The 25,049-nt window shown below is 41.0% G+C and overlaps 1 protein-coding gene across 4 annotated transcripts in view; it reads right to left on the bottom strand.

Moving 5' to 3' along the window:
- The window catches only part of LOC126293200 (uncharacterized), a 638,519-nt gene that overhangs the window by 38,876 nt on the left and 574,594 nt on the right, over positions 1-25,049 (bottom strand). For all 4 annotated transcript variants that reach the window (XM_049986324.1, XM_049986325.1, XM_049986326.1 and 1 more), the window contains exons 25-30: positions 22,410-22,587; positions 21,222-21,396; positions 13,417-13,608; positions 11,146-11,481; positions 9,837-9,998; positions 3,928-4,164 (exon numbers count right to left, since the gene is read on the bottom strand). In XM_049986324.1, the coding sequence (XP_049842281.1) occupies positions 3,928-4,164; positions 9,837-9,998; positions 11,146-11,481; positions 13,417-13,608; positions 21,222-21,396; positions 22,410-22,587 (1,280 nt within the window). The remainder of the gene's footprint in view (positions 1-3,927; positions 4,165-9,836; positions 9,999-11,145; positions 11,482-13,416; positions 13,609-21,221; positions 21,397-22,409; positions 22,588-25,049) is intronic.

Raw genomic sequence — 25,049 nt, 5'->3', positions numbered from 1 at the left:
AAAAGTTGGTACAATAGGTATGTAGGCATGTCGGTTTCTGTAGTGTCGAAGTCTGATATTACAGTGTAGCCTTTGCAGAGTCTGAGAGATTGTGCTTCGGATTGGATTTCTCTGTCTGAAAGTATTTCTTAATTTGCTAGAAATGGTCACTATCAGCATTTATAATGTGTGACTAGTGATGTCTGCTGCCAATGGATGGACAGAAAAAGAAATATACAGACAAATGAAAGTGGCAATGAGTGCACTTAGTAAGTGAAAAAGTTTTTAAAATGAAGGCTTTCAATGTGTCTGAAACTGAAGGTTTACAGTTAATGTGTTTTACAAGTCTTGACTTATTTTTGATTTGTGGCAGAGAGACATGGACTTTAACAAAAGAAAAATTTGAAAACTAAGGGTTGTGTTGCAACCTGTGGAGAGATACATGATAGAAATTATTAAGAGAAATGGGAAAATTAATGCATCAGGGAAAAGACTGGAATGGATGACATGGTTATGATTGGGGGGAGGGGGGGGGGGGGGAACACTGGAAGCTAAGTAAATTACACTAGAAAATATGGAAGCCTAGCATGAATGCATTTAGCTGCAGACTGCAATGCACATTGTAGTTTAGACAAGGTCTTCAGCCAGTATGGGGTATCAAAAAGCTGATTGTGATGGTGGTGATGTAACAAATATTAGAGTCTACTGACATTGTGATGATACTGCTTTATCTCTGTCAGGGTGATAGCCTACAATCATCACAACCAAAGACTGCACTGACCAGTGTGAGAGGGTGTAAGGGGCCATGAGATGGGAGGAACCCCAGACATCATGAGGATACTTGGCAATCAATCAGCATTCTAATGCAATCGTTTCTGACACTTTTTTTGGTACTTGGACTCTAACATGACTTCTTTGTTAGATTTTCTGTCTTGTCATACATCCCTTTTACAATGTCAAGGCTCTGATTACCTGTGGAAGCTCGCTCTTACCATATTTTGCTGTTGTGCAAAGAGAGTGAAATAAATCACTTCTGTTTCAACACCCAGTTGTTATACATAGAAATTATTATTTTAAAATAATTTATATGTTGATTAATTGTAACAGAACCCCTTTTATTTCCACTCCTCAGAAAGTTTAATTTTACCTCCAGGAGTAATTACTGCCACATTGGGAATCACTGCACTGTGCTGACATGAACATTTTGAGGGACTTAACAGTGATGAGCCAAAATGTGATAAGCACTGCCCACCGTGAGAATGAATTCTGCCCCTTGGCATTGCAGCCAAGTAATGGTGTAAAGCCAAAGATGAATGTAGAATCATTGCAGTAATGATATGAAATTAATTTCCTTTAATTTACAACTATACTCACAAACTTTTTGTTAACAGATTACCGGTTTTGGTCTTTAATGACCATCATCAGATCTGTTCCATAAAAGCAAAGTCCTAATGTACTCCAGCCATAGTGGCATCACCAAATGTTAAATGGAGAATCAGCACCAGCATCGTCAAATGCATATAAATAATATCACATGCACAAGTCATGTTGTCAGCAGTACTACTGTTTAAAACAAAAATGTGAAATATACTGACGGAATTGATTTTGACAAAGGGCAAATTGTTATGGCTCAGCACCTTGAAAAAGAGCATCTCTGAAGGGCAAAGGTGGTCGACTGTAGGTGTGCTACTGTCACGAATATCTACGGAAAGTGGTCGAGGGATGGTGAAACTACCAGTAGGCACCAAGGTGTCTAACATCTTCACTCCATCACAGAATGACGAGGTTGCAGGCTTGCCCACTCTGCAACGCAGAATAGGGGGCTATCTGCAGACCTGATGACAGAGTGCAATGCTCGCACTGGCAGAAGTGTTTCACCGCACACCATTCTGTGCACATTGTTAAACGTGCTACTATGCAGCAGACGACCACTACGTATTCCACTGTCGACCCAGTGACATCATCACTTACAACACCAGTGGGCAATGGTTCATAGAAACTGGGCCACAGACCAGTGGAAATGTGCAGCTTTGGCGAGTCAATCGAGATTCTCATTAAACCAGATCTACAGTCGTGTTCAGATATGCTGTCATCCAGCTAATAGCTGCTCGAAATGTGCACCGTGCCACAGATGTAGACTGGTGGGGGACATTCACCTAGGCTTCCATGACATCTGTGGTGGTAATCAAAGGCACTGTGACAGGTGTGGACTGCACGATCATTACTGTGGAACACATGCATCCCTTTACGTTCGACACCTTCCCTGAAGGCAAAGTTGGTTCTGCGCCACCAAAATTGCCCAATCTGAATCCAAACAAACAGATCAGGGAATGCTGTCGGGCACTAGCTCTGTCTCCACAAGCCAGTATCGTTTACAGTGAAACCCTGCTTTTACCCTTTTCAAGTGACTTCAAAAAGTGGTTTAAACCGCAGGAAAATGCAAAATGTGGAAAATAACGTTTTAAGCAGTAAAAGTTGCGTGTAGGATACCCTCTTGCACTTTGTGTATGATACTATGTACATAATAGGCATCAACAGACTTGTCAGCAACTTTTTTACTGTCTAATGAAGGTTTATTACCTAATAAAAACCCCGCTGATGTAATTGGAACTGGGAAGTACGAACGTTTGACTCAATTTCATGTCATAATCAATGTTTTTGAAAGCCTGCAGATGTCATTCATTATTTAAATAATGAAATACTGGACTAGTTACATATGTTTCTCATGGTTAGCATGACGCATTTCAAGGATTTTTGTTCTCGTTGTCAAGTGTAAATATGTATTTTGTATGGTGTTTGAATATGCATCTCTTGCACTGTAGTAGAGTAGTCTTTTTGAGGTTATCAGGTACTGTGCCTCATCGGTTACCCCACCACACACACACACACACACACACACACACACTCTCTCTCTCTCTCTCTCTCTCTCTCTCTCTCTCTCTCTCTCTCTCTCTCTCTCTATCGCGGGAAAATTATAAATATGTTGACGCAAAATCAGGTGCAAATTAAGACTGTGAGAGGAGGTAATATATATATATATATATATATATCACTCTCATGTGTAACATCACAAAAAATGCATACATAAATACTGCACTTGACAATGAGAATAAATTCTCGAAAGAATACAATACGTAACCAGCACTGTGTTCCACTAAAAACATTTGAGCAACACAAAGTGAATGACTGTGTCAACTAGCGCTCCATGTGGCAATACGCCGAAAAACGCTAAATATAGTTCGACAAAGCTGTCACGATGATCACAACAATCACAAAACTGCATTTGTGCAGTAGAGGCAGTTTGGAAATGATTGTGATTGGTCACGATATCTTCATTTGAACAAACGTAGTTCCTCCCGTCTGCCACCACACCATAGAGCTTGGCAGTGGTGGGAGATACGGTACAAATTGTTACAACTTTTACTTGATTACTGGTTCAAATACACTGAGTAGAGTGCCCTGGCGTCAAGAAACTTAACCACTTAATATCTGTAAACACTACTGGATTGCCAGCATCATATTTTGTCCACAAACATTTTTTTAAATGTGTAAATCGCGGGAAAATTATAAATATGTTGACGCAAAATCAGGTGCAAATTAAGACTGTGAGAGGAGGAAATTTAACAGAACTGATAAAAAGTCATAAACAGCGGGAAAATGTTGATTCTGGGAACATAAAAGCAGGGTTGTACTGTAATTTACAACAATTACGTGTCCTGTGCATAGACATCTAGTGCCACATACCTCCAGGAGACTACAGAGAACTCGTCTAATTCCTGCTGCCCAGAATCGCTGTTGTATTGCATTACATAGATGGACCAACAGGTTGTTAAGCAGTTGCTCATAAACTTTTGGCTCATCAATTTATGTTATACTTATGCTTAACATTGTGGAATGGAAAGTGCCCTGGGCACATCAATACAGTGTCTACACAGCAGGCAGCCTTACCTCATACTCGATGATGCCAGGTGGCAGCGGGGCTCCACTGGGAGGAGGCAGCTTGTGGTGCGGATCGGTCACCACCACGAAGAAGGTGTCTCCCGTGCCCTCCGTGCGATCCCCGGGCCGGTCGCCGGCCCCCGCTGGTGGTGGGGGCGGTGAGCCCGCGGTGGTGACTGGTGTCGTCACCGTGGAGACAGCACTGGTGGTGGACACTCCCACTGGGAAGGGCTGCGTAGCACTCACCTGGGTAAACACGTGGCCACTCGGTAAGCTTTGACCTCTCACACTCTCTTCTCTCGTACAATATGCTGGCGGTGGGGCTCTCAAGCCTAGTTTTCATTAACCTATTTCACAATACCACCCTTAGCTGGCTGTACAAGTGCCCTAATACCAAATTTGGAGATTTGATTCTAGCTGCCGTATATCCTCTTCTACAATCAATTGTTCTGTACAGTTTCCTAATGAACCAAATATGAGTGTACAGAATATCTGATTGTCTTTGTAACTGGACTGAAGAGCTGCTGAATAAAACCAGTATGCCATTCTTAACAGGGAGAAATAATCAGTCATAAACGTCACTTCGGGTGTACTGCAAGAGAGTGTTGTAGGGTAATTACCATATTTACTTGAATCTAAGCTGCACTTATTTCTGGTTTTTGTAATTAAAAAAAAAAAAAAAAAAAAAAAAAAGGGGTCGCCTGCGGCTTAGAATCGAGTGCAAAGTAAACGTTAGTTCTGAAAATTGTTGGTAGGTGCCGCCACAACTAACTTCTGCCATCGAATATTTGTAGCGCTACACAGGCATGCTTTGCAGGCACAAACATAAATACTGGTGCCAAAACCTGTGCATCAGTAAATAAATTAAAAGAAAAGGTAGAAGAATGTAAACATTATGCCATGTATTCTTTCATATTTGCTGCTATCTCATTTAAATCCTGTCTGCCTAATAAACTACGAAACTAGAGTGAGACAACAGCAAATGCGGAAGAATATACATATCATGTCATGTTTATATTCATATTATTCTTATGCTGAATAGTGATACAGTGTCAGAAATGAGCATGGTAACTAACTAGATTTTTAAATCTAAGACTATTAATTTCTGTGCAGAATGTAATGTACTAAAGAGGTGTCTGCAAAGATTTTCCAATGGGGAAAATTTTTCGCTAAACTCTCGTTCAGAACATCATATATCATACACAGTATATTATTTACCAAGCGGGAAAGCGCCGGCAGACAAGCACATGAACAAAACACACAAACACACACACAGAATTACTAGCTTTCGCAACCGATGGTTGCTTCTTCAGGAAGGAGAGGGAAAGACGAAAGGATGTGGGTTTTAAGGGAGAGGGTAAGGAGTCATTCCAATCCCGGGATTGGAATGACTTTCGTCTTTCCCTCTCCTTCCTGAAGAAGCAACCATCGGTTGCGAAAGCTAGTAATTCTGTGTGTGTGTTTGTGTGTTTTGTTCATGTGGCTGTCTGCCGGCGCTTTCCCGTTTGGTAAGTCTTGGAATCTTTGTTTTTAATATATTTTTCCCATGTGGAAGTTTCTTTCTATTTTATTTACAGTATATTATTTGGTTCTTGTTGATCATTATGAAAGAAAGCAGCAGTGTAAGTAACAACAAATAGCACTCTCTTGCCTTTGTTTCGCTTATGAGACAATTCCTCTCCTTTTCTTATTGTAAGTGGCGGTAGCGCGCACAAAAGCGAGCCATGCTGCAAGCGGCTACAGGTCGTCAACACTCATTATCAGAAGGCGACAAACAATGTATGACACAGTACAATAATGCAGTTTCAGCTTAGAGTGACGTAAACACCTATAACAAAGAGAACGGCACTTATCAGATCAAAGTACAATAAGCAATCAATTCAAACCAGACGAAGCACGTGAAAAAGGAAGGGTACCCGTATAAATATGGACGGAGCCATCTGATACATAGGAATGGCTACTTTGTAAATCTTAAATGTTAAGCTTACGACTTGAACCAAACTACTGTAGCTGTATCTTCATCCATTTGACCTAAATTGTGTCTCATGTTACAATGAACCAACTTTGTTTCGATTTGGAAGTGCGGTCTAAGACTTTTCTCTCATCTTGAATTTCAAGTCTCAAATTCCAGGTGCGGCTTGGATTTGGAAAAATTATTTTTCCTTGAATTCGAGTCTCATTTTTCAGGTGTAGCTTATATTCGAGTAAATACAGTATGCTTGCAGGGAGGGGGGGGGGGGGGGGGGGGGGACTCTCGAACCTAGTTTTCATAAACCTATTTGTCAGTACCACCCTTAGCCGGCCGTATAAGTGCCCTAATACCAAATTTGGAGATCTGGTTCTAGCTGCCATATATCCTCTTCTACAATCAGTATTTCTGTACTGTTTCCTAATTAACCCAATACGAGTGTACAGAACATCGGACCGTCTTTGTGCCTGGGAGAAATCATCAGTCATAAAAGTTGCTTCAGGCGCACTGCAAGAGAGTGTTATAGGGTAATTACTTTTCACAATACTTACATATAACCCAGTGGATAAAGTCGGAAGCTCGGTGAGACTGTCAGCGGGTGTTGCTGTTGTATACCGGGTGTCTTAAAAAATTGTCACATATGACTATGCGATGTCTGAATTAAATTTTCTTAGTATCTCTTCTACCAATAAATTTGGGATCTGGCTACCCCACTGTTGGGAAAGGTGACTTCCTTTGGTCAACACTAAATTGTTGTGATCAGTTACTCATAGCTACTTGAAGGTTCTCAGTGATAACAGTAGCTGATCACTGAGAGCATTGTCATACGATATTGGTTCTTCTCATCCATTTACATGTATTGTGCTAAAATTATTTAATTTCAGGTTCATTTGTCACTCTCATTGCCGTACACTTATTACCTTCAAGTCTGTCTCCATTTCGTAATAGCTATGTAAGGCTGTCACTCGTGAAGAGACTACATCCTCATATGGTCAAAGCTAGAAGAAAAGTTGCTATAATGATATTTCTGGAAAGCAGTACCTGTTGAGATGTGATCCAATCTGTCCTCTCATTCTCATGAATTAGAGGACAAATTTATGGTGATAAGACTGACAGCTGAATCTGAATTTAAATAATTTTAGCATCATATGTGTAAATGGATGAGAAGATCCAGTATCGTATGACTGTGCCATCAGCGATCAGCTACTGTTATCACTCAAAACCTTCAAGTATTTATAAGTAACTGACCACAGAGATTTAGTGTCGAACAGAGAAAATCACCTGTATCTAGGAGATTCTGTGTAGAACAATTTGAGGTGGTTCTTAGCAATAGGATAGCCAGAGGCCAAATTTATTGGTAGTACAAATACTAAAAAAATGTAATTCAGATATTATATAGTCAGAAGTGATAATTTTTTAAAACAACCAGCGTACAACAGCATCGTCCGCTGACAGTCTCATCGAGCTTCTGACTTTATCCACTGTGGTATATGTAAGTATTGTGAAAATTAATTACCCCATCACTCTCTTGCGGTACACCTGAAGCAACTTTTATGTCTAAAGAATGTTTCCAAACACAAGCTGTAACATTTCTTCTGTAACAGATGCAGTAAAAGTGGATATTGCAGTTTTCAATTCATCGATGGATTTTGGACGGTTTTTGTAAACAGCTGCTTTCACTGCACCCCAGGAGAAAAAGTCAGGTGGTGTTAGGTCAAGCGCTTGTGGAGGCCAGAGTCCCTGTGAAATTATGTGATTACCAAAAACATCAGCAAGCAATGACATTGAAACGCGAGCTGTATGCGCGGTTGCACCATCTTGTTGAAAATAACTATTCAGTATTTCACTTAACACAAGTTCTTCTATGGATGGGTACAGAATATCTCTGCAGTATCATTGTGTGTTTATTGTTTTGTTGAAAAACCCAGCCACATGAACAATCATACGGCACGCACGGCTAACAATCATACGGCACTGCAGAGAGACTTTTTGAACACCCCATATTACATTTTAGGGGGATTACTTTGAAAAGGGCAAAGTTGATGTTGATAAATAAAAAAGGATTCCATAGGTAAAACAGAAATTCCCATTACTTTTTGATCACACCTCATACACCCCACTTCACTGCCATGACTTACATCACTGGTAAAGAGTCAGTAGGCTCACCTGCTACCAGTTCTGTACTGTTTACAGCACTCCAAAGCAACCAGCACACACTTTAAAGGAGACTGATTAATATTTTGCGTGGTGAGCTTATCACATGTCGAGCCTGACCTGTATAGTTGCATTGACAAATGTTGTGTATTACAGCCCACTGAGTCAAAACAAAGCCCCGGGAGTAGACAACATTCCATTAGAACTACTGACAGCCTTGGGAGAGCTAGTCCTGACAAAACTCTACCATCTGGTGAGCAAGATGGATGAGACAGGAGAAATACCCTCAGACTTCAAGAAGAATATAATAATTCCGATCCCAAAGATAGCAGATGTTGACAGATGTGAAAATTACCGAACTGTCAGTTTAATAAGTCACGGCTGCAAAATACTAACGCGAATTCTTTACAGATGAATGGAAAAACTAGTAGAAGCCAACCTCGGGGAAGATCAGTTTGGATTCTGCAGAAATATGGAAACACGTGAGGCAATACTGACCTTACAACTTATCTTAGAACCTAGTTTAAAGAAAGGCAAACCTACGTTTCTAGCATTTGTAGACTTAGAGAAAGCTTTTGACAATGTTGACTGGAATACTCTCTTTCAGTTTCTGAAGGGGGCAGTGGTAAAATACAGAGAGCGAAGGGCTATTTACAATTTGTACAGAAACCAGATGGCAGTTATAAGAGTCGAGGGACATCAAAGGGAAGTAGTGGTTGGGAAGGGAGTGAGACAGGGTTGTAGCCTCTCCCCGATGTTATTCAATCTGTATATTGAGCAAGCAGTGAAGGAAACAAAAGAAAAATTTGGAGTAGGTATTAAAATCCATGGAGAGGAAATAAAAACTTTGAGGTTCGCCGATGACATTGTTATTCTGTCAGAGACAGCAAAGGACTTGGAAGAGCAGTTGAATGGAATGGACAGTGTTTTGAAAGGAGGATATAAGATGAACATCAACAAAAGCAAAACGAGGATAATGGAATGTAGTCAAATTAAGTCAGGTGACGCTGAGGGAATTAGATTAGGAAATGAGACACTTAAAGTGGTAAAGGAGTTTTGCTATTTGGGAAGCAAAATAACTGATGATGGTCGAAGTAGAGAGGATATAAAATGTAGACTGGCAATGGCAAGGAAAGCATTTCTGAAGAAGAGAAATTTGTTAACATCGAGTATAGATTTAAGTGTCAGGAAGTCGTTTCTGAAAGTATTTGTATGGAGTGTAGCCATGTATGGAAGTGAAACATGGACGATAAATATTTTGGACAAGAAGGGAATAGACTCTTTCGAAATGTGGTGCTACAGAAGAATGCTGAAGATTAGATGAGTAGATCACATAACTAATGAGGAAGCATTGAATATGATTGGGGAGAAGAGAAGTTTGTGGCAACGACTTGACAAGAAGAAGGGATTGGTAGGTAGGACACATTCTGAGGCATCAAGGGATCACAAATTTAGCATTGGAGGGCAGCGTGGAGAGTAAAAATCGTAGAAGGAGACCAAGAGATGAATACACTAAGCAGATTCAGAAGGCTGTAGGTTGCAGTAGGTACTGGGAGATGAAGAAGCTTGCACAGGATAGAGTAGCATGGAGAGGTGCATCAAACCACAACAACAACAATGCAGCCCACTGTGCACTGAATACCTGTAAAGTCCACATCTCTATACAACACTCCTGTTTGTACCCTCAGCACCAACTGATAGGCTATTAAGTTCAGAGCCAAGACCCCTGATAAGGACACAGTGAATGTGGAGGAACAGTTAGCAAAAGGTCGGTGAAAGCAGTGCAGTCCCTTACCGTGGTGGTGATGGTGGCGAAGACACTGGTCGGCCGTAGCAGCGTTTGGGTCTCGGTGACCGTGTCCACGACCGTCGACGTCTGCGTCTTGGTGAGCACGACGGTGCGCGTCACTGGCGGCCGTCCTGCCGTGCTCACCACCTGTGTCTCCGTAGTTGTCACCTGCGGAGCATCATCGAACCACTGTCAGCCTCAGCCTCAGCCTCATTTCTTCTTCCTAGCTCTGTTGTCTCTATCATTTACAAGCAAAGGATGTCCCATACATTTGGGGACCAGACGTTAGGGGACCTTAAGCTTTGTTTGCATTCCGGCATTATTCTAGTGGCTGAGAGGCGTAAGTAACTGGGGCCTCCATTTTTAAAGCAGTCTGTAACATTTTTTCGAAAGAATAGAAGCTGAAGTAATGAACTAAAATTTGCGCCAAGGCTGGGACTCAAACCCAGATGTCCTGCTTACTAGGCAGATGTGCTACACATTACACCACCCTCGCATTGTGGCGAACACAGCTGCACAGATTACCCTAGTCTGTCGCCCTCCCTAATGCGAACTTCAATTCATGCCTCAGCCCATCTTGATTTTTCCCTTCTTAAATCATCAGTATTGGCCAGCAGACAGATCACAGTCCTGGACCACCTGCCACATTCATTGGATTTGGTCCCAGCCAACTTCTGGTTGTTCACTAAATTGCAGTTGGCAATGAACGGACACTGTTATGACACAAAAAGTACATCCAAAAAAACTGAACTGCTGTACTAAATGCTGTTCCAAAAAAGGACTACAGTGACTTTTTCAGAACACTTTTATAATGATTTCACCTGTGTATTGATTCAGGGGAAGACTAATGTGAATAAATACAGTGATTTTGTGATCATGGCTTTTATCTTTCATACTCGACAATCCTAACAGCACTGAGACACACTGTGTATCTCTTAACACTTTACAGAGTGAGCAGTGGAACACTCAGATCCAAAACTGCCTGGAGATATGACAAGTTTGGATCACTGGATGAGAGCAATTTACACACCCACCTTAGAACACTGATCTCACACCTAATGACTGCCTCCTCTTTTTACACCCCAAGAAGTACATGGTTTTCAAATGATACATTTTCCAACTTTCATTACTAAAGTGACTGGATAATGGTATGAAGGGAGTTTGAAGATGCTTACTACCAAGTACCATAGTTAGTGTGTAGAAAAATGATCCTACTTTTTGTGGTGTACACTTGCCAAGGGCTCTGAACTTGAGATGCATCTGGTGGTAGGAACCTAAGCACTACAACTCCAAACTTGTAGCTACAGATTCTTACCGTGAGAGTGTGTGTGTGGGTGACAAAGAGGGTGGACGCGGGTGATGAGCCGAGCACGACCTTCTCCTGGTTGGAGCTGGCCACGCCCAGGTCCACTTTGCCACGTGAGCCACCCGTCTCACCCGTCTCCACTTCCTCCTCGTCATCCTCATCGGCGATGTCGTCAAAGTCATCGAACAGTCCTCCAGTCCCGGTTGTAGGTCTGGGTCTGGGTCTCGGTCTCAGCGCGGGCCGCGGTGTCGGAGTTGCTTTCGTCGTCTGCGGTGTCGTCGGCAGCCGGGCAGCTGTCGGCTTGACGAACAACACCGTCTTGGAGCCCGATGTCACCACCACAGACTGCAATAAGACAGCCTGCATTGGTGTGTTGGTGACAATAGTCTAGATCCTTTTGAAGAATAAGCGGTAGGGAGGCGGGGTGAGGAGCAAGAGATCGGCACTATGCTACACACAGACACCACATCAGCTACAAGTGAAAGAGCTATAATGGGAGTTAGATGGTGTTCTACTGCGTCTCCATCACTGGACACACTGGCTACACTTATTACTTGGGTAATTGTTGATGTGTTTGCATAATAGTTTTTATGTTGACATAAATGTTTTCTGTCTGAAGAATTGCATTCTTTTGTAAAATACCTGCCACTGTATGACAGTTCATTTAGTAAGCCCGTGACTGGGTGGTGTGTATGAACTCAGTAAATGTAATTGAATGGTTGAAGTTTGTTCAGGAAATCTTGAATGGTCAGCACTGTGTTTCACCTACGAGTAGAAGAACATCTCCAAGGTTAATGGTCCCCAGTGAACCAGAATGACCAGCATATTGTTCAGTAATTTGGATAAGCTGGAAAGTACGTTTACCTAAGCACTCAGGTACACAGAAAAGTTAACAGACACAGTAATGTTCATTACAATGCTTTGTGGTACTGGGAGTAGTGGAGTAGTTATGTAGCTGTAGTGGATCAGGGAACTCCAATTACACTATTAATTGTTTTGCAATGTGTTACTTTTCTTTTGAAAAGAAATAGTTATGGTTCTGGATGTTGGCTGAATCAAGAAATTCATCTGGAAGACCTACCACAACTCCAGGATAGAAGGAAGTCGTGTAACTGAGTTTGTTGTTATTATTGTTTTATTGTTTACAAGATAGCCATTTGAAAGAGTAAAAAAATAGAAATTGGCTGTCAGGCTACAGGACTATGTTGGGGGCCCTGGCAGTCGGTGTTAGGTTGGACTGATATGTTGGAATGCACATGGAGAATACGGAGTGTGAGCAACAGATTATAGAGGCAGTGCTTAAGCAAGAAGAAGGAAGAGGTTGGCAGTTCTACATGGAGCAGCCGAAAAGGTGACTGACACAGTCAACACAACTTAAAATAAACTGCCAAAGGAAGCACACTGTAATCAGTTCATGATTGGGGTGAAGGTATTTTGTCAGCAGAATACTGGAGGATACAAAGTTTTATTTTACTGAGACCTGAGTCTAGAAATTACTAAGTGTGTTACTGAGACTAAGATAAGCCTTACACAACAATGTGAGTGAAGGTACAGTCAGGAACTTGATTCAGTGCTAAACATATTAAGTTGTTGCTAGAGATTAATTGAAGAGCCTCTCATTTGAATTACATTGTCATTCCATTTCTAGTGGTTAGTCTTTTCCTTTTTTAATGTGTTCTCATGGCAATGTGTGTTGTTACTGTGATCCAGTGTTGACAGTTAACTCTGTGTGTGCTGCAGGTTTAACAGAACTGAAGAGATCAAACCACTCCATGTTGGCTAAAAATTACACTAGTTTTACTGTGTTCATTTTTGTCTACCTTCCACTGTCAGTATCCTTGTACCTTGCATAGCCTATGAACAGATACTGAGGGGGGGAAAAAAAAAAAAAAAAAAAAAAAAAAAAAAAAACAACCAGAGAGCAACTGAACAGACCTGATGATGTCCATGTTGGAAGTTATCCTTACCTCAGGCTGGCAACTGTATTCATTTCAGTTAGCTGTATTGGTTGGTGGCAACTGAATGTGAATACCTTGTTTACATGATGAAAAATACACCACCATTCATATCATACATGTCTGATGGCATAGTACACAGCTGTGCAAGCTCAGTGGAGAGGCATACCAGGTATACAGGTATGATTGGAAGAATGATGAGAGGGGAGTACCGATCAAAACATACTTTGGATGGTGCGCTTAACTTCCACTGTAACAAGGAACAAACATCCACCAAACTGGTCACTTTTGGACTCTACAGTATGTAGTGGTGTGAATGACTCACTGCAACTTTGCTTGTGCTCATTGTGACAGAGGAGTCTGTGGAGGAGGGGGTGACAGCAGGTGTCGCGGCAGGCCGGCGTCGGTCCGGGAGGTGCGTCTGCGATCCCTCCAGGTCCACCGCCATTGTCGTCCACGTGCGGTCCAGCGTCGTGGGCGGTGTCGCCACAGCCACGGATGGTGGAGGTGTCTTCACCTGTGCAGAAGGAGAGCTCTAGCATAATGCGTGCTCTATTGTCCCATCGGTGTGCACACACTTACAGTCCATCAGTCACATGTCTGATGGCATAGTACACAGCTGTGCGAGCTCAGTGGAGAGGCATACCAGGCATACAGGTATGATTGGAAGAATGATGAGAGGGGAGTACCGCTCAAAACATACTTTGGGTGGTGCGCTTAACTTCCACCGTAACAAGGAACAAATATTACACTAACATATTGCAGTATTACATCACAAGGAAGTAACTGTGTGGCAAAAATTCAAGGGCAGTAGTTTAAGTTGAAGTGTGCCATTCAGGTGTCAATTCTTTTACTTTTAAATCATCAGTCTTCTGATTGCTTTGGTGTGGACCTCCATGACTTCTTTTCCTGCCCCAACCTCTTCATTCCAGACTAGCAGTTACACCCAACATTTTCAATTGTTTTGAACAATGGAAAATCCAGGATGGAATAATGACAGTATTATCAAAAGGATAGTTGCTTCTCATCATGTAGCAAATATGCTGAGTCAACGAAAAGACTGTCAAAAAAAGCTTTTGGCCAAACAGCCCTTCTTTGGAATAGACAGCGCGTGCATATTATGAAGGCCTATTTGGCAAATAGCTTTCTTTGGCAGTTTTTTTATTGTGCCTCTCTGTGATATAGTCCAATCTTTCATCTTCCTCCATAAGTTTTGTCCTCTACAGCTCCCTCTAGTGCCATTCAAGTTATTCTCTGATGATGTCTTAACCCAAGTTCTGTCATCCTGCCCCTTCCTCTACTTGGTTCTTTATCCCCTCATTCCTTTCCCTGCCAATTCTGTGGAACACCTCTGGGCTTTTTTCCTTGTCATTCCACCTAATTTTCAATATTCTCCTATATCAACACATCTCAAATACTTTTACTTCCTCCTGTTCTGTTTTTCCCACAGACAACAGTTCACTTCTATAGAATACTGTGCTTCTAATCTACATTCTCAGAAATCTCTTCTTCAAATTTAGGTGTCTACTTTATTGTAGCATCCATTCCAAGCTTACAAACAGCTCCATAATTGCCATTGCTTCTTTGGATAAAGGCTGAAGTGTAGGGGCAAAACTAACATCCTTATCTTACACTTTCTCTAACCTAAGCTCTTCATTCTTGGCCTTTCTTTCTTATTTCTCCCTCCTCCATCTTGTGCATGTTGTATATTACCTGTCTTCCTCTATAGCTTATACCTACTTGTCTGAGTATTTCAAATATCTTCCACCATTTTACTTTGTCAAACTTTCTTTCTGTGTCAATGAATCATATGAAGGGGTGTTGATTTTTCTTACATCTTGCCTTGGTTATTATAAGGGGAGGGGAAGAGAGAGAGGGAGATAGTAGGGGGGGGGGGGGGAGGAGAGATGTAGTGGGAAGGGCAATTTGATCATATTATGGTAATTACGGAAGTATTTTTGGATGATTTTAATGCTGATGTTACATCTTCTAGTTAACTATTATTAATTTTCATTGAGATGATAATGCCTTTCTATACTGAAAAAGTTTGCACAGAATCCAAGATATCACTACATATCTCTGTGAAGTAGTCCAGATTGTAGCCCACAATAAGCACTTTCAGCAACTTATTGCACTCCAGATCTTAATATGTTTTGATCTTGTTTTATTTTTTATTTTATTTTTTAAATTCTGGTTCATGATATTAAACCCAAGTTTCATCACAAGTTAAAATTTTGTTGAGGAAGTGCTCACTTTTTCTTTCATAATGTTCCTTTAGCTCTGTGCACACTCTCAACCTTTTTTCCTTGTGTGGCCACATCAACTCATTTGGGACGCATCTTGCACATGTTTTGTGGTACTTCAGCTTGTTACAGGTAATGTTACGAACTGTGCCAGTTATAACTTGAACCTTATCAACTATTATTTCAACAGTCACATGGCGTTCGGTATGAATAGTGTCAACAATTCGACTTTCAAATGAGGAAGTTGAAACTGCAACTAGTCAGCCAGAATGGTGTTCGTCAGTCACTGAGTCATAACCATTTTTGAACAGCTCTACCCACTTGTAAAAATTTGTGTGATTCATACAACCTTCACCATAAACTTTAGATATTCCACTGTATATATTCACTGGTTTCTCACCTTCAGCAAGTAAAAAATGAATAACAGAATGTTCTTCAACTAAAGTGAATGTTTCAAGCTGACTCGCCCTCTTGAAGAGTATTTTTGAGGTTATAGACAAAACAATGTTGATACATCAGCTGATCAGGGCTCATCCCAGTAATTCCAATTTAAAGCCCTACAACCAGTTTTTCCCCAGACCAGATAGTCTCTTTAATTATTGACTGACCCTCGTACAATGAATTTAGAATACGCTCCTTGATGCATAACCTCTTTAGTCAACGTGGAATATGTAACTGTGACAGAAGGCATCTCATTTCACAAGAGGAGCAAACAGCAATGAGGCCCCTTTACAGACAACTACAAGGTATTCAAAAAGGGATGCAACTTATAGAAAAATGTTTACTTTTACAATTTGTCCATTTTATTTGGACTGTTGAGCTCTGTGGCTGTGGATAATGATATTTCACTGAAAAAATACGGCAACCAGCCACTTTTTAATGCGTTTTTTTATTTATGCCAATATGCGTTTCAGGTTTGCACCCATCTTCAGCTGGCAAATTACATGGGTCTTCATTTACTACAGTAGTACAATCTCGACAGCAGCTTGGATGCTGCAGCAAGCCTGTGCAAAGCAACGACTCCAATCAGTTATTTCAATTTCGCGAGTTTAAAGTCACAGCTGATAGTGTGTGACTTTAAACTCGCGAAATTGAAGTAACTGACTGGAGTCGTTGCTTTGCACAGGCTTGCTGCAGCATCCAAACTGCTGTCGAGATTGTACTACTGTAGTAAATGAAGATCCATGTAATTTGCCAGCTGAAGATGGGTGCAAACCCAAAATGCATATTGGCATAAATAAAAAAACGCATTAAAAAGTGGCTGGTTGCCGTATTTTTTCAGTGAAATATGTTTACTTTTTGTTGCAAGTATGGTCCTTTTTTTTTTAAGGAAGAAATAAATTCCATATTACAGAAAAGAGTGTTAATTCTCACCTGTTACATTAGGTGTGTGACTAATACTGAGACTCTTCCCTCCCAAACAAGTCCACCAATAAGAGGCTGAGCTGGTAACATGAGAAAAGTTGACAGATGTGAAAGCTGCATATTCTTTGAGCCCCAAAACGATGGTGAAATGCATACTGAATCTGCCTAGTCTCTCCATTGGTGGTGCCCTTACAGAACTGTGCAAGTGTTTAAAGACACATCCTTATGGAATTCATGCTATTCACAAATTGGTTACAGAATACAACGAAAAATGTGTAACTGGCTGTCAGTGATTCAAGTCATTTGTAACAACATGAAAGGTGGGAACAAAGATTGGATTTAACAGCCCATCGACATCAGGGTCATTAAAGATGGAGCACGAGCTCGGATGATGTCATGGGTGGGGAAGGCAATCAGTCGTTGAAGGAACCATCCTGGTGTTTGCTTGTTGCATTTTTGAGGAAATCACAGAAAACCAAATTTTGGTTGGCCAGATGCAGATTTGAATTGTCATCCCCCTGGGTGTGATTGTAACAATGGGTGGGGAGGAATGGTACAGTTGTTGGCTTTGGTCCGACTAGGCATGATTCCACATTGATGGATATGTAAATACACAAATTTCATGCATTTGAGTTACAGAAAATTAACATAAGCTCTGAAAGTCCCTTCTGCAGGCACAGTGAGTGAGTGTTTGGTGTGCAATGTCAGTTTGCGAATCTTCATCGTATTCTTTCATAGTGTACCGAACATTGAGTCCTAAGCACAAAAGGTGTAACAGTTTGTAAACACTGTACCTGAATAAGGTAACAGTATGGTTTCAAGAGGACAATACTATGGCCCATGGAGCCAAGAACAGAGTGACTTTCCTACATCTCCATCTACATAGTTACTCTGCAATTCACACTTAAGTGCCAGGCAGAGGGTCCATTGAGCCATTTTAGTACTACTTCTCTTCCATTCCAATCTTTAATGGTGTGTGGGAAAAAGGAACACACAAATCTTTCTGTTCGAGCTCTGATTTCTATTATTTTGTTATGATGATCATTTCTCTGAGCGTAGGTGGGTGTTAACAAAATATTTTTGCATTCACAAGAGGAAGTTGGTGATTGAAATTTTGTAAATAGATCTCACCACAAAGAAAACTGCCTTTGTTTCAGTGACTGCCACCTCAACTGGCATATCATATCAGGACGCTCTCAGCCCTATTGCGTGATAATACTAAATCAGTTGCCATTCTTTGCACTTTTTCGATGTCCTCCGTCAGTCCCACCTGGTATGGATCCCACACCACGCAGCAATGACAAGTGTAATGTAGGCTGTCTCTTTAGTGGGTTTGTCACATCTTCTAAGTGTTCTGCCAACAAAGTGCACTCTTTGTTTCGCCTTCCCCACAATATTATCTATGCAGCCTTTCCAATTTAAGTTGCTTATGATTGTAATTCCTAGGTATTTAGTTGAATTGACAGCCCTTAGATTTGTGCGATTTATCATATACCCAAAATTTATCAGATTTCTTTTAGATCAGTGTTTTCATGGGTGAGTGGTTGCAAAGGAACTGTTGCCTCCAAAGTCTGCTAATTTATATGCACCTGACTCTTTCTTGGGGGAGTACCTTATCAACACTGCTTACAAAGCTCACACTCATGTTATCCTCGAACTGCAGAATGAAACTGAATGACTTATTGCTATAATTCATCTACAAACATAACAACATGTGTTTAAGGAGATGCTACATTGTATTCAATTATGTGAAGTCCATAATGGAGGCCACTTCCAATAAATTTGACCGCTTAATCATTTCCCCATACAGTTGTACATCCCAAATTAAAAGTTTCCAATCCTGTTAATTGCATGCAAAACTACAGTGATGGAAAAAAAGTTGCAATACCAAGAAGGAGTCCTACAAGATAAATGAAAGTTGAGGTATTCTACATCTGAAAGATGACATCTTTTCAGATTTTGCAACTGTCCCATACAACTGGTGCTGGTAGCAACACCATGAGGATGCAAATCATATTTGTTCTAAATACACACTATAATAGTCATGAGCATCAGTTACACTGTGTGGTCAAAAGTATCTTTCATATTAGGTGCATTGTGCTGCCACCTACTGCCAGGTGCTCCACATCAGCGACCTCAGTAGTCATTCGACATTGTGAGAGAGCAGAATGGGGCACTCCACGGAACTCATGAACTTTGAACTTGATCAGGTTATTAGGTGTGACTTGTGTCATACGTCTTTACATGAGATTTCCACACTCCCTAGGTCTACTGTTTCTGATATGATAGTGAACTGGAAATGTGAAGGAACACATACAGCACGGAAGCATACACGCCACCCTCATCTGTTGACTGAAAGAGACTGCTGACAGTTGAAGAGGGTCGTAATGTGTAATACGCAGACATCTGTTCAGACCATCACACAGGAATCAGAATCCACTGTAAGTACTATGACAGTTAGGTAGGAGGTGAGAAAACATGGATTTCATGATCGAGCAGTTGCTCATCAGCTGCACTTCACGCGGGTAAATGCCAAACGACACCTCGCATGGTGTAAGGAGCATAAATATTGGACTATTGAAAAGTGGAAAAACGTTCTGTGGAGTGACAAATCAGGCTACACAATGTGGTGGCCTGATGACAGGGTTTTTTGTGGTAAATGCCCGGTGAACATCATCGGCCAGAATGTGTAGTGCCAACAGTAAAATTTGGAGGTGGTGGTGGTGTTATGGCATGGTCGTGTTTTTCATGGAGTGGCCTTGCACCCCTTGTTTTGCATGGCATTATCACAGCACAGGCCTACATTGATGTTTTAAGCACCTTCTTGCTCCCCACTGTTGAAGAGCAGTTTAGGGATTGAAATTGCATCTTTCAACACGATCGAGCACCTGTTTATAACCTGTAGCAGAGTGATTACATGACAATAACATCCATATAATGGACTGGCTTGCACAGAGTGCTGACTTGAATCCTATAGAACACCTTTGGGTTTTTTTGGAATGCCGATCTCATGCCAGGCCTCACTGACTGACATCGATATCTCTCCTTTAGTTCAACGCTCCATGAAGAATGGGCTGCTATTCCCCAGGAAACCTTCCAGCACCTGATTGAATGTATGCCTTTGAGAGTGGAAGCTGTCATCAAGGCTATGGGTTGCCAACACCATACTGAATTCCAGAATTACTGATGGAGGGTGCCACAAACTTGTAAGTCATTTTTAGCCAGGTGTCCAGATACTTTTTATCACATAATGTACCTTTAAGATTGGGCGTGGTGAGTTGACCAAGGTGACAAAGACACCATTATCAGCAACTCACTGAGTTTGAATGATGTGTAATAGAGCTACAAAATGCTGGATGTTCCTTTTGTGATGTTGCAAGAAAACTTGGCAGGAATACAGTCATTATACATGCTTGCTGGCAGAATGTACGGTCACAAGAAAACCAGCTCTGGACAGCCACGTGAAACTACCAAGGGGAAGACCGTTGTGTTTGGCGTATGGCTCTGGCACATCATACAGTATCTGCAGCAGCAATATGAGCAGTTGATACAGTGACCAAAGAGCTGTTACAAATTGGTTACAGACAGGTCCAAGCCAGACTTCCGTTAGTGTGCATTCCACTGACCTCAAACCACCACCATTGGCGACTTCAGTGTTGTCAGGTGAGAGCTCCTTGGAGGGCAGAGTGGAGATGTGTTGTATTCTGTGAATAAAACTGGTTTTGCCCTCAGTGACAGTGATGGCAGTGTTTTTGTTAGGAGGAGGACAGCTGAGGGCCTGGTCTAGAGTGCAATTTGGTATGACAGCAGGAGCCCTGTCATGGTTATCCCATGTACCCTGACTGCAAATTGGTATGTCAGTCTCGTGATTCAACCTGATATGCTACCACGTGTGAATGGTATTCCGGGGAGGGGAGGGGAGGGGGGATGTTTACCAACAGAGTATCACTTGCCCACATACCGCTGTTGTGATTCAATACACTCTACAGAGTGTCGACATATTCCCTTGGCTTGCTTGATCTCCAGATATGTCTCCCAATCAAACACATATGGGATATCATCAGATGACAAGTCTAGCATCATCCTGAAGCAGCTTTAATCGTCTGTGTATTGACTGACCAAGAGCAACAGGATGGAACTCCATTTCTCAAACTGACTGCAACACAATGTATGCACATTTGTGTGCTTGCGTTCAACGTTCTGGCAGTTAGACCAAATAGTAATGTACCAGCATTTCACATTTGCAATAGCTTATCTTGTGCTTAAATTAACCTCTGATCTTGCAATGTTAACCACATAAATATATTACCTAATCAAATGTATTCTCAAAATTTCATTACTCTACATAAATTATTTTTTTGGTGTTGCTATTTTTTTCTGCCAGTGTAGCTTTGACAATGAAATACTATTTCAAGATTTGAATTTCTGCACTATAAATTTGCTTAGAATCCCTCAGATTCATACCAGAAATAGGACTAGTATAAAACATTATTATTAGTGCTGAATGGATCTGTGGCCTCACCTTGGTGGAAACAGGTTCCCTGACAGGAGTTGGGGCCACTGGAGGCGGCGACGCCTCAGGAGGTGGAGGTGGGGGCGGCAGGGGTGGCAGCGGCTGTGACACAGGCCGGCCCACACTCACCGTCTCCAGCATGTCCGCCTCCACACGACTGGGATTGACCCCATCTGACGGCCTCCTGTGGGCAAGTGCCAAGTCAGTTCCTTTCGTGTCAACTAGCCACATCACTTGGGTCTTGTATCGTCTCTTGCTGTCTTGCATGTTAACAGCACGATATATTACTTTATCTAAACACTTGTAAAGGCTATTAACATTGTAAGAAAAAGACAATAATTATAGTATGAAGAACCAGAATTCTTCACTTCTAGGACTTTAACCTAAAAACTACCAAAGGCCAATTAATTAAACTAAAACACCAGAATAACTATGAAAAGCTGTGGAATCCTGTATAAAAGAAAGCCAACAAATGACTACCAAATCTACTAACTGGCTAATCAAGGTGACTAAATACTGTAGCACTTCGCTAGACATATAAAACTGAGCTTCAACACTGTAAATGTTGCACAAACCTCTATTCCTCCCACGTATTACAACTACCTCCAATTCCTTGATGCAAAGACATTCACACCTCCCAAATTTTTAACTCCCTCTAAATACTAAATTCACAAACCTGCACTCTTCCCAATTTTTTAAATCCCTCCAATTCTTTGATGCAAAAACATACATCCCCCAAATTTTTATCACTGTCTAATCCCTTGATGCACAAACTTCCATCCTTTCCAGATTTTATCACCATCTCTAAATCCTTGCACTCCCTCCAAATTCTCTATTCACAGACCTCAACTACTCCTAAATGTTTTAATCCCTCCAATTCCTTGATGCAAAAACATCCACTCCTCCTGAATTTTTAACTTCTTCCTATTCCTTGATGCACAAATCTCCACTCCTCCAAAATTTTATCACTAACTGCAAAGCCTTGATGCGAACAAACCTCCACCCCCCAAATTTTATAACTCCTTCCAGTTTCTTGATGCACAATTCTCCCCTCCTCCCAACTTTTATCAACTCCATCCTTGAGAATCTCATGCATATATCAACACACTTTTCCTCGCAATATTGCAGTGTTTCTGTTCTGTGGTGACACTACTTCCACCTCTACATGTTGGGACAGCAGAGGTTGGGGGATCTCACCTGGTGGTGTCCAGAGGTCTGACTGGCCTCGGTCGCTGTGTGGTGTAGACGGGTGGTCTGTACGTCACATCCACCACTTCTGGAGTACCTCCCAACGTCACTGAGGGTGAGAGTGGTGATAGTGGAGGTGGAGGTGGTTTATTGCCAGAGGATGTCTCTGCCAGCTCCTGATCCTCATCTGGAAAGAAAAACTTCTGTCACCAATGTATCACCGTGGTCATCCACATCTATTACTGACATACCAGCAGATTAGATTAGTACTTGTTCCATAGATCATGAATACGACACTTTGTAATGATGTGGAACATGTCAGGTTAATAAAAGGTGTCAATACAAGACATCACATTACACAAAATATTACTTTATTTATTTATTTATTTATTTTTGCAGTGGTTGGGGAAATTACCCACTTACATATTAGTACATATCATCCATAGATGGGAAATCACCTTAAATACCAAGTCAAAAACTACTTTTCCCTCTATCCTACATAGAGATACATTTCATTTATGGATGAAGTGAGGCAAGAGACTTTTGGTTCACCTCCAAGTGGTGAGCTACTTACTAATCTGATTTGATCTTCATGGAAACAATACTGAGGGGACTAAAAATTATTTGGTGCTCCATTCACAATATCGGTACATGAAATTTTCTAAGTGGGTTTCTGTGAGATTTCAGGAGTCAATATTTCACTGTGCTAACTCAGGTTGTTCAGCATTTATTTTACATTCCCTCATGTGACAATTTACACTACTACTTATGCAACAAAACCTACAGATTCTAACATTTTTAGAGGACAAAAGACAGTGTGGTATTGGGATGCAAGGCACACACGTCTCTCAATTCAGTTAACTCGCATATTGTGTGTATCAAATCCTCTTCTCTGGGTAATCAGCTACATTGGTCTCCCAAAAGCTTCTTCTCCAAAGACTATAGCTGGTTAAAGGAATTTATTAAAATGCTTCTCTACCCTTGAAATAATTTTGGTGCTTGTAAAATACTTCTCAGTTCAATCACTACGTATTTTCAACTTTCACAGATAATAACTTCTGCGAGCTAACTTATTCCTTAAACATTAGACTCATTTACACATATTCAAATAGCATACATGTGTCTTGCTTCATTCATAGTGAAGACTTGAAGTAATTCAAAAGTCTCTAGTCTAAAACGAGTGCAGTACATGAATGAACATAGAAATCTATATCCAGTTGTCCATCAACCTTTTTACAGTCAACACAGACACTAAAGAGCACAGAATACTACATAAAGTTTTCTTGTTCTTCTCGACCCGTACATGGAGACTCTGTGAGCCATACAGCAGTTACTTGTCTGCTGCCGTTCAGCTGCTGGGTCCATCTTTTTCTCGTAACTGTTTCTCTCTCTCTCTCTCTTTTTTTTTTTTTGACCTACACATACAAATAGGTGATGTGCAGTAGGGTGTATTCTTTTCTCCCATTCGCCTCTAAAATGTTTGAAATGGTGGAAGGCTGAGTGGTTCTAGAATTTGCTCTGAAATTCCCGAAGCACTACAAGATGAATCATATATATACATCTCATATTTAGAGGTCTAGCACAAAAGAGCATGTCTGGAAACTGCAAGGTTGAGGGGTTGGATCTCTGTTGGACCACATAGCCTTCATATCTCTGCAATGTAATGAGTCATTAGAAACAATATGTGGTTTGGATTCCACATTTAACTGTAAGTCCCCTTTCCCCAGTTCAGTAACTGGGATAAGTTAAGGATACACAAGCTGCCGAAATGACATCCAATAGAAAGGCTTACACCAGGCCACTGAGACGCACAAATTATTGTTATTATCTGTATACAGAAGTAAGTTTGCATGAAAAGCTCAGAGCACAAGTCCTACTCGTACTTATCCTTTTTTTTTTTCTTTTTCTTTACGATTGGCCAAAGGAGGTATTTCTTTGTAGGCAACAGCATCATCAGTGAACAGTCTTATAGCACTGCTGATCCTATTGGATAAATCATTTATTTATATTCAGCTCATTAGTCACCTCATACTTCCTTGGGAGACACCCATGATTATTTTTATTTCTGTACATTTGCTATTCAATATAATGTACTGGTCCCAACAAGTCGAATATTCATTGAGCCAACCACATACCTGCGTAGATACTCCCCACATGATTGTATTGTGATTAACAGATGATAGTGTGGTGCAGTGTGAAATGCCTTTTGAAACCCAGATAGATGGAATATACCTGTTTGTTTTCAGTTACTGCTTGCTAGATACTGTGTATGGATAAGGTCCAAGTCTCACTGCTCTACCTCAAAACTTGCTGTAAGCTTTCATCTTCAGACATGTAGTAAATTTACTATTGAAAAACATGTTTTGTTTACCAAAAATAGTAGTATGTTTATAATTGGAAAACCTGTTTTGTTTACCAAAAGCTCCCAGTGTAATTTGCACTCTTCTGTTTATTTCTTTTACTGGTCATCTAGCTGTCATCTAAAACTGTTCTATACACAACTACTCCTCAAAAAGTTACACAACTTCACTGACCACTTACAGAATTTTTGATGTGTTTATTGTACAATATTTTAGTCTTAATATAACTGATTTTCAAGCCTTCTGTTCAGTTCTCTCATTCCTTGTTGCAGTTTGTCTGCCTTAGAGA

The sequence above is a fragment of the Schistocerca gregaria genome, chromosome 10 (assembly GCF_023897955.1).
Source record: "Schistocerca gregaria isolate iqSchGreg1 chromosome 10, iqSchGreg1.2, whole genome shotgun sequence".
NCBI classification, from domain to species: Eukaryota; Metazoa; Arthropoda; class Insecta; order Orthoptera; family Acrididae; genus Schistocerca; species Schistocerca gregaria.
Note: the sequence above shows the minus strand (reverse complement) of the source record. Positions and strands in the feature narration are given on the sequence as shown.